This window comes from Pyxicephalus adspersus, unplaced genomic scaffold (genome assembly GCF_032062135.1).
Source record: "Pyxicephalus adspersus unplaced genomic scaffold, UCB_Pads_2.0 Sca18, whole genome shotgun sequence".
Classification (NCBI taxonomy): domain Eukaryota; kingdom Metazoa; phylum Chordata; class Amphibia; order Anura; family Pyxicephalidae; genus Pyxicephalus; species Pyxicephalus adspersus.
The window spans coordinates 16,264-27,218 of NW_027317025.1; the positions used below are offsets into that span (position 1 = coordinate 16,264).

At 40.3% G+C, this 10,955-nt stretch overlaps 1 protein-coding gene across 1 annotated transcript in view; it reads left to right on the forward strand.

Moving 5' to 3' along the window:
- LOC140344796 (cytochrome P450 2G1-like) overlaps positions 1-8,719 on the forward strand; it is a gene marked incomplete at its 5' end in the record, with an annotated part of 21,962 nt that extends 13,243 nt beyond the window's left edge. Inside the window, 5 exons of the mRNA XM_072432007.1 lie at positions 4,952-5,134; positions 5,588-5,723; positions 6,625-6,812; positions 7,177-7,318; positions 8,219-8,719. Of these exons, the coding sequence (XP_072288108.1) occupies positions 4,952-5,134; positions 5,588-5,723; positions 6,625-6,812; positions 7,177-7,318; positions 8,219-8,406 (837 nt within the window). The remainder of the gene's footprint in view (positions 1-4,951; positions 5,135-5,587; positions 5,724-6,624; positions 6,813-7,176; positions 7,319-8,218) is intronic.
- Positions 8,720-10,955: the final 2,236 nt, after the last annotated feature.

Sequence of the window (10,955 nt, forward strand, 5' to 3'; positions counted from 1 at the left end):
GGGTGATTGTTAAAAAAATATTTGCCAGTTACACAGCTCCATATCAAGTTATAAACCTCAGAGAAAGAGTAGAGGTAGAGGGCCACTAGGGTGAGGAGTAGAAGGAGATGTCGAAAGGCTGTGAACGTGCTCTTCCCATCAAGGTGTCCGTGCAGCAGTTGACGACTAATCAGTAGAATCTGCAGAGGGCGTGTTAAAGTCATTGCCGATCCAAGCCTTATTCATTTTAATAAAAGTGATTTGGTCAACATTTTCTGCGGAAAGCCGAATCCGCTTGTCACTCACTACCCCCCCCAGCTGCACTGAACGCTCTTTCAGATAACACACTTGCTGCTGAGCAAGCAAGGATCTGAATGGCATGTTCTGCCAGCTCGGGCCACTGCTCAAGCTTGGATACCCAGTGGCCCAGTGGGTCCTGGCTTTGCAGGTTGCAGATATCCCACGCAGAGCTCATGTATTCCTTCACCATGACTAAGTACCGCTGCTCAGTGTCATTGGCAATTGCTGCACGACTGGCAGCTTGCTTCCGCTGAAAAAAAAGCCTGCATAGTTAGGCTTAGATGACCTCTACTGCTGCCACCCATGCCGCTTAAAGCAGTTGTTTGGCTCCCATGGCTGGTGGAACTGTCATAGGGATCCCTGCTGCTGCTGCTGCCAGCTGGAAAGGCTGAGCACAAGTCCCTTACAAGCACTTCTTGGTAGTGCTGCATTTTAGGTCCCCTGTAATGGGGCAAGATGAGTTGTTGTATCTCAGGCTTGTAACTTGGATGTAGCAATCAAATAGTGATCAGTCTTTGTTTTTATGTGTTTTATGCGTGGATCTTTGGCTATGCACTCTTGCATGAAGGATGTCATGTGGCTCAAACTACCCACAGCTGAGGTAATTCTGGACCCACACTCCTGTGGGTCAAACAGCAGCACAGGGTCATCCTCCTCCTCTGCCTGGTCTTGCCATCCACGGAACATGCCACCTTGTGTTTGGGTAGATGGATGCCATGTACCCTCAATGTCCTCCTCTGCCCCTTCCTCCCCTTCTCCCATGCCTTCAATGTCCTCCTCATCCTCTTCCACCTCCTCCTCTTCCTGGATTAGTGGTGCACTATGCATAGTAGGCACGCATGTCTGAGATGATGTTCACAGCGTCCGCTCTGTGTGGTGTCCAAGATCCACCATCATCTGTTCCAGCAGGCATATGATGGGGATGGTGTCACTGACACAGGCCTGATCTCCGCTGATCATCCTGGTGGCCTCTTCAAAAGGTGACAATACAGTGCACAAGTCTTCAATTTGCAGCCACTCCGCAGGGCTGAAAAAAGGTAGTGTGGGTATGCGTCTGAAATGAACAGACTCTGACACGTAATCCGCCACCGCTTTCTGTTGTTCAGACAGCCACTGCAGCATGTAAAATGTGGAGTTCCAACGTATGGCCATATCACAAATTAACCGGTGCACTGGCAGGTTGAGATTTCGCTGTAACTCCACCAATCTGGCAGTGGCTGTGTACGAGAGGTGGAAATGCACTGACAACTTTCTGGCCTTCAACAGCGGCTGGAGGCCTGGGTAATTCCGAAGGAAGCGCTGTACTATGAGGTTCATGACGTGAGCCAGGCAAGGTACGTGTGTGAGTTTCCCACAACACAGGGCTACCAGCAGATTGGCCCCATTGTCACACACGACCTTGCCGGGCTGAAGTCTGTTGGGAACCATTTCTCTTCCTGCTCCCGCGAAGCACTTAGAATGGCTGCGCCCGTGTGGCTGAGGGATCCCAGACTTCGCAACTTCAGGACTGCGTGGCAACGTCGGAATTGTGCACTGAAAGAGCAAACTGCAAGTTGGTGCTGGCGGTGAACAGATGCTGCTGAATGGGAGGTGCTGGTGCTGGGTCTCCATGGCAAAGTGTCCCTGGAGGAAGAGGTTGAGGCAGAAGATTCAAAGGAGGAGGTGGAAGTGGAGGTTGAGGAGGAAATTACATGGCGATGTGCTCTGGGCGGAGGTTGGTATGCAGGCGCTTGACACCCTGCAAAATACTTTGTAGCTACTAATAATATATTTGTATATATATATGTGTATATATGTGTATATATGTGTGTATATGTGTATATATGTGTGTGTATATATATATACACACATATATACACATACATATATAAACAAATATATAAATATTTATATACAAATATATTATTAGTAGCTACAAAGTATTTTGCAGGGTGTCAAGCCACATAAATAAAAACACAGCACACTTGCATCTTGTGTGTCAACCCCACCATCAAATTGACCTATAAATATATCACATACATATATACACACACATATATATATGTATATGTATTAATGTGTATATATATATATATATATATATATATATATATATGTGATACTGTGCACGCAGTCGGCGAGGGGACCCTGCCTCCGGCTGCGTGTATGTAACACATTGACTGATAATCTATTTATCTAGCTTTCTATCCTTCAAGCTTTCTAGCGTTCTACCTTTCTAGCCTTCTAGATTTCTAGCCTTCTACCCTTCTAGCCTTCTTGCTTTCTAGCCTTTTTAGCTTTCTAGCCTTCTAGCTTTCTAGCATTTACTTTCTAGCCTTCTAGCCTTCTAGCTTTCTATCCTTCTAGCTTTCTAGCTATCAATGTATCTATCTATCTATCTATCTATCTATCTATCTATCTATCTATCTATCTATCTATCTATCTATCAATGTATCTATCTATCTAGCTAACAGTGAAACACTCTACCTATCTGAGTACAGTAGATTTCAGGACTGCACCAATACAGTACAATCCAACAATCTATCTGACTAATAGTGTGAGTGTGACACAGTCTAACAAAGTAAAGCACATTATTTTCACTTGACAAAGAAAGCAAGCCAAGCAGCACAGAAAGGTTGTGATGCTATCAGCAAATCTCTGTCAGGAGTGGTAAATGCAGGCACGCCTTGGCCTTATATAGGCCAATGGCTGTCTGTGTGGCATGCAGTGACAGACAGCCAATCGGCTGTCTGCCACAACAAAGATGGAGGGGGCCTCCCTGCTGTAATTGGAGGGCACTGTGCATCATGGGTGAGCTCCCCAGTTGTTTAAGTGCATTGTGGGAGGGCCGAATTCGGGTACTCGAATGCAGCAAAATTCGGGTCGGGTCCACCCGAATTCGAACGGTCATATTGGTGTCGAACATTAGGACGACCTGATTTCGAACAACAACACTAGTCTTCAGTAATAGGTAAAGATGAATTGAAGTTTACCTTTCTAACTACTTGGTTTTTGAGGTAAACATCTATGGGACCTTTAAATGTTTAGATGAAAGTCACTCCACATTGTGTGAACTAATATTGAACAAAGCTTATTCTTAAAGCAATCATGTTGATTATCGTAAATTATAAATGGTACCTTTGGAACTAAATTTTACAAATTCAAAAACCCATTGTCTAGATCTGATTGGTTGTAATTATGCAGTTTCCTGCCTTGTACTATTTTACTTTTAACCTCCCTGGCCGTATTCTAGATGGTGGCTCAAGGTGGGATTCCATACAAAAAGCGGTAACCCTAAGCCACAGTCCGGGTGGAATTGCCATGCAGTTTACAAAGTCCTACCTTATTCCCACATTCCAGCGGCATACTCCAGCGATGCCCGGCATCGGTTTCCTTTGCCGTGCATCACCAGTCTGCACACATGCCGGCCAACACCTGCGTCCCGGGTGTGTGAATGTTGGGGACACAAGGCAAGGGGAAGCAGATGCCGGCTGGGCATCTGCTCGCGAGTCTTAGGCTGGAGGGCGGGACCATTGGGCAGGTAGGAGGGACCGGGCAGGAAATTTAAAATAATGAGAATTTTTATAATAATGAGAATCCATGTGCCACTTTTACATTTACAAAATCCTCATTATTCATACCGCCAGGGAGGTTAATAACAGATTGTGGTCAAACAATTGTCATCACCTTATTTATAAGACTTCAAGTCTGGCCCCTACTATTGTAGACATGTGATTTATGCAGTATTGCTCCATTGTTTTTCTGATTTTGGGTGTCACATGGTCAAACTTGATTGAACTTCCACCAGCTGATTTTAGAAATACGTGTAAATAAGGCATACCAAATCTGACCCATTGAAACTGATATTCTGTCTATTATTTTTCTTTTATATACTTTTTATGTTGATTTAAAAACCTGCATGCTATTAGAATTTGACTTCATTTTGGGATTTAGTGGGGCTTTAATTTCAGGATTGCAAAGTCCTAGTTATACTATGAGTGGCATTGCCAATGATTAAAATTCATCAGGGACATTCTGCCCTTGATTATCACCTGCCAATGGGAATGATGCTCATTGTATACCATAGGCTACACACTATGTTCAATGTTCAAGCTAAATAAAGCTTGTTAAAAGTATTATTCATAAACTGAGGTTGTGTTACAAGGATAAAAGATTATCCTCAGTTTTTGATTAATACTTTTAACAAGCTCTTATGTATAATTTGCCAGAACTTTTACATGTAAAATTTGTCTTATTATGTATTGCGGTACCATTCTCAACAAATCCCACGTGGAAGCCCTATGGCGAAACACGCCGGGAAATGAGAAGTTAATCTGGCTGCCATTTGTTGAATTATTAGGGATTTATGTATAGTCAATTGGTCCTTTATCCCATTAAATACTAATGGGGAAGACCACTCTCAATGTATGCATATGCTTGTCACTGATTTATTTTTTTGTGTAAATCACTATAACAGCAATATATAAATCCACTGCTTTTTAACCCAGCCTTTTCTATTCTTTTTTAGAACTTTGTATCTAATTAGCTTTTGGGTGGTCGTACTCCGTATCTCCATATTTTGAGGGATCATTACTCTCATTTTTCCAGCTAACTTAAGTTAACTTAAATAATACCTTTGTTTGGTCCAAACAGCAACATTAATCTTGTCTAACCTTAAAAATTGTATTGCATTATTCAGTTGATGGACATGCTACCAGAATTCATGAACCATATTCCAGGGCCTCACCAGAGAATATCCCGACATATGACAAAACTGACGAAATTTGTTTCAGAGAGAGTAAAGATGAATGAGGATACATTTGATCCCAACAGTCCTCGGGACTACATTGACTGTTTTCTTCTAAAGAAGCTGCAAGTATGTGAATTATCTACATATCCCAAAACAAAGAAATGTTTGTCCTCCAAAAGGAATTATATGCGAATTACAGGGACCTACAGGAATAACATTTTTTTAACCTGATTGCAGGAAAGTTAAATCTTCCTGATCCACTAAATTCCCATGTAAGGAAAATAAATACCCGACTGAAGTCCCAGTGGTTGAATCTGCCCTTACCTATATCACTAAAGGAAACAGTGGCGTAGAGAATGGTGGGGAAAAAACAATAAACCCAGTGACTGACATTTCCAGGCTTGTGGGTTTCTGAAGAAATAGTTGTCAATTCTGCATTTTTTAAGTAGTAGGATTTCTCTTCTAAACCAAACAAGGACATGACATGTTCCCCACTGAAGTCTCTTCTATCCATGTACAACTTATTTGTATAAGGAAGTATGTAGTTCCTGTTTATTATTGCATTATTTTTGTTAATAGGAAAAGGACAATTCAAACTTTAATACAAGCAACATGATATTGACGGTACTTAATTTGTTCTTTGGTGGAACTGAGACAGTCAGCAGCACTCTTCGACAAGGATTCCTTCTACTTATGGCATACCCTGAAATACAAGGTAAATATTGGGGCAGTACAAGGTTTTTGAGTGATGAGAAAAAAATATGGTGATGCATTTGCTAGAAACATATCAGATATCAGTTCAATAATCTACATTAAAGGGAGCAGGATAGATTACTTTTAATTGGTTGCTGTAGAGCTCTGGTTCAGCACCAGTGCTCACCATATGTCCCAATCTAACTCTGCACTTTTCACCTATTGCAAGCCTCCGTTCAGCCTTGGGAGGCTAGTTGTGCCATCCCAGCACTTGATTGCCCCCAGGACTTTGGTGTGCAATGAACTGCATCTGGGAAAGGCCTTCTAGGGGACCAGGAGCCCACAGGATAATGCAGTACAGGAGAATTCAGAAAAGAGAGCGAGGGGTCATACACAGGTAGTAAGTGCGCCAAACAAGGTATCCAGTGGTAAAAGACAAACCAGAGTTGGGGTCAGAAAAGGTTCAGTCCAGTCCGCTAACAATGACGGTCAGGAAACAGGTAAATCCAACAAATATTCATACCACTAGAAGGTCAGCCAAGCTAAATCCTACAACAGGCAAATAGTGATTAGGGATTTAAGCCTGGAATCGGGTCTTGGCTACCGCACATACTCTAAAATCCTCAGTTTCACACAGCCTCAGTGTATGTGGTGGGGGTGCAGAGCAAGGTACAACTCAGGAGGAATCTGCATGGCTAAAGAGAAGCTGGGAATGCTTCAAGCTGCTGAGCAGAGGGCAGACAACTAATTTCCTGATCTTCCTTGCTGCTACAAATGACGCCATCCGAGTTTACCAGTCAGATAAGTATCTTTCCATAACAGTTGCTTTGTTTTAATGCAAATACAAAATAGTATACTTGGTATTAGTGAGTGATAAATTTCTGCTTTTTTCTTAGTTATTTATATCCAATATATTTATTCAGGTAAAGTCATTGAAGAAATAGATCAGGTGATTGGACAAAATCGCATTCCAAACATAGAAGATCGGATGAAGATGCCGTATACGGATGCTGTAATCCATGAGATCCAGAGATTTGTTGATATCTTCCCAGTTAGTGGTGTGCACATGGTAATGACGGATGTCAACTTCAAGGGTTACACTATTCCTAAAGTAAGGAGCTTTTTTTCTCACTGTAAAAATATTTGTAAAAGTGTTCTTCATATAGGTATTTCCAGTTATTCTTGCAATATTATTATTATTATTATTATTATTATTAATAATATTAAACAGGATTTTTATAGTGCCAACATATTACGCAGCGCTGTACATTCAATATTCACACATTTCTGAGCACTAGAATTGTTTGGAAAAAGGGAATCATTTCTGGTCTATTCAAAAGGTTTTTTTTTATATTTAGTTTATTTATTTTACTCTTTCCTATTGACATACAACGAAATGGTTGTTTAAAAGCGAGTTCTCATTTTTACGGGTTACTCATATGTCAGTTACTCATATGTCTTTTGTATATCCCTAGGGTACAGATGTCTATCCATTACTATGCTCTCTTCATCAGGATCACAAGATGTTTACTACTCCCAATAAATTTAACCCCAGTCATTTCCTGGACAGCAACGGCTGTTTTAAGAAAAATAAAGCCTTTATGCCATTTTCTGCAGGTACGTTTACATTTTACCAAGTGCTACTAAAAGTGTCAGACATCACAGTGTTTGAAGTCACATCACAATGCAGTTGATTTATAAAAATAATTTAAACTATTAGCTTTGCAAAGATAATTTTTGTTTTGTATGGGAAATTTCACTTAGATTATTGTATGTGGCAATCAACCCCAATGATCGAGGTCCAGTTTTCTTACTTACTTGTTCTATTACAGGCCATTACTTAGTTCATTGCTTACCATGTGGGTGCAGAATACATGCTCTGCTAGGGAACCCCAGGACATTGTCCTCATAAGACCTCTCTCGTGATTGGCTGAGAAAACGCTGATGCCTCAAGCGTCTTTAGGGTTTTACTTTCAGCCAATCAGCAGTAAAGGTGAATGGGAAGATTTTTCCTTATTGGCCCTCTGGTACCTGGGGATCCCATGGTGTCAGGAGTCCCTCGGCTTTAACATTTAGGTCTTATCTAATTTTTTACATATATTTTTAACACTTTTGGGGAATGAGTATGGGGTTTTATTTACCCCTGTACTCATTGCCCAGGGTGGAGAGGCAGAGATGTGCGAGTCCTCTTATTAAAGGAGGATTCCAGATTTCAAAGTCTTGCTAAAACGCTGCTTAAAGCCTGCATTGTTTTAAAAAAAAAAATAGATTTTTTTATGAGCGTTTTTGCAACCCCTTTTTTTCATTTTTAAAAGGCAACAGGGAGCGTATACTTAAACACTCAAAACCTGCCTCAAGGAAAGGCCCTGGTGTAGACTAGCCTATTGAAATGCATAGGAATTTCACAAACAGGCATTTAAACGTTCAGGTAAAACTCTGGGAAATAGTCTGTGTAGACTAAGCCCAAAGGTGTGGTTTGAAAAAATGCAACAGTAACTTTTTTTTTTTTTTTTTTAGGGAAAAGAGTTTGTGTTGGAGAAGGTCTGGCCCGTATGGAGCTGTTTCTTTTCCTAACAACTATCCTACAGAACTTCAAACTGACTTCTAAGACTAATTTTGCAGATGAAGACATCCAACCAAGAATGACTGGATTAGTCAATATGCCCAGATTTTATGAAATGTCTTTCATTCCTCGAGCATTGTAGAATTTTACATACCTCAAATGAACAAACTTCCAAACTCTCATTATACAAGAATGTCAGCAGAACTGTCTAGAACTTACATAGGACAAAATACTTTTACCTCAAGATGCTACAGATGAACCAGCTTTGTTTCCTAGAGGGTACTGTGGCAGTAATGTGGAACGACCGTGTGAAGTGCTAAACAACAGAGCTGACTACAAATGCTGCTTTTCTATTGTATCCCTATGTTAAAAAAGAAAATAATATAGTTTTATTTTTTTTTGTTTTTTAGTCTATTCTTCAAATAATTACAATATAAACAATACAATAATGACTATACTGCTTTGTGTATGCTTCATTTAAAATAAATAAATCTGCATAAATAAATTTCTGCATACAAACAGGCTGCTATCATTCCAACAGGGTAGCAATAAAACATTTTACTCATTAAGATATAATTTCAAACTAGGGATGAGCGAGAATTTTCGGCGAAATTTTGCAAAACCATAGTAAATCCCTATAGGAGGAATAATATGACTGTATATATAAATACAGCCGTGGATATCCTCCTGTCAGTGAGCGATCCCCGGGCAAGCCCTCATTCTAACCTGTAGTGCCCGGGGATCTTTCACTGAGAGCAGGATTCTCACAGCTCCATTCATAAATGCAGCCGCGATACTCCTCCTCTCAGAGTCCTGAGTCATGCAGCTTGCGTTTATGAATAAACGCAGCCGTGGGAAAAATCAGAGGTTTTTTCCCACGCTGCATTCATTCATGAGCAGTCAGTGAGACTCACACTGTGTTCCTGGATAGGGAAACTCTATCCAGGAACACATAGTACAGGACTGCAACAGCAATCAGAAAACCAAACCCTGATTGGTCTTGAAGGTCCCAAAAATTTGGTCCCACCGACCGAATTTACAAAGACTGTTCTCGCCTACATGTTTGGTAAGCGAGAACGGCCCAATTTGCCGTGAGACCGAATTTAAGAAATTTTGCTCGCTCATACCTATTTCCCACAAACAGGCAATAGAAAAGTTTACAAAGCTGTAGGGCTTGTTCACGTAGTAAAAAAATACTGAAAACCATTCATGCCATGTTTTATTATGGGCAACATTTTACCTGCAACTGGAAACATGATGAAAAAATATATTTGCAAAGTCTGTGAAGTGAAAAAAATGAACTTCTGCTATTTATAAAAGTGTATTTTCTCAACTCGAATTAACTTTTGTTTTCAGAGGAATTACATTCATTTTCAATTTTTGCTTTAACATATTCCTGCATTTATTTTGGATCTGAATATTGGTGTCCGTTAAACTGAACTGAGAGGCACAAATTGCTTTTTTTTCAAGGTACTCCTGGCAACCTCTGTAGGAACTCTGGTTAGGAAACACTGTTCTAGGGTCATTCATAGGGACAGTCCAATCCCTGCACCAATCATTCAGTAAGTCAACTCCAATATTATTATTATTAATAAAATATTTATAGCGCCATGTATAGTATTCATTTAGCGTTGTACATTAAAGTGGTGTTGCAAATGACAGACAGATACAGACAGTGACACAGGAGGAGGAAAGGACCCTGCCCTGAAGAGCTTACAATCTAGGAGGTGGGGGAAGTATCACACAATAGGAGGGGGAATATGAAGGGGTGAAAAAATAGTGAGGGTTTAACCTCCTGGGCGATTCATTTCTGTAAGGATTTATATGTCTAAAAGTGGTACATTGTCTTTCATGAAAACTTATTTTACAGTATAATATCACAAAATAATTAAAACATTTTTAAAAAAATAGATTTTATAATAAATTTAATAAGAAACTTTGACATGATTTTGTGTTTTAAACTTTATTATACTCATACTAGTATATTATACTGTAAAAAAAATGTCATGAAAGACAATGTACCGCTTTTAGACTACTAAATTCAGGGTATTGCATTTTATACGGTTGTTTTGTATTGAATGCAATACAAAATAATTTGAAATTCCTGACGCCCCCCTTGCGACGGCTGTACGCACCAACTTAGTGGGAACTCCCAGGGAAAGTAACCCCCCCCCCCCCCCGGGGGACAGATGTCACAAAGATGACGCGGCCAGAGGATGGCAGGACACTGGACGCCGATGGGACCAGGTAAGACGTTATTTTTAATTTTTTTTTGCTACCCCGAGTTACATTAGGGCTTACTGCTCGAGAGGTTAAGAGAAAGAAGTAGATGAGTAGGCAAGTTTGAAAAGATGGGTTTGAGAGATCTTTTAAATGTGCAGAAAGTAGGAACATCTAGAATAGGATGAGGAAGACCATTCCAGAGAACTGGGGCAGCTCTAGAAAAATCTTGAAGCTGTGCATGTGACAAGGTTATGAGAAGTCATTAGTAGGACATTTATTTTATTTTTTTTACCAGGTCAGAAATGTAAGTGGGACAAGAACTGTGGATGGATTTAAAGGTTAAGCACGGGAGCTTGAATTTAATTCTAAGGTGAAATGGAAGCCAATGAAGAGAACTACAAGTTTGGGTTATCTCCTTTGTCTATGCACTAATATTTGCTCCAAACTTTGCACAGTGCCTCAAAAAAT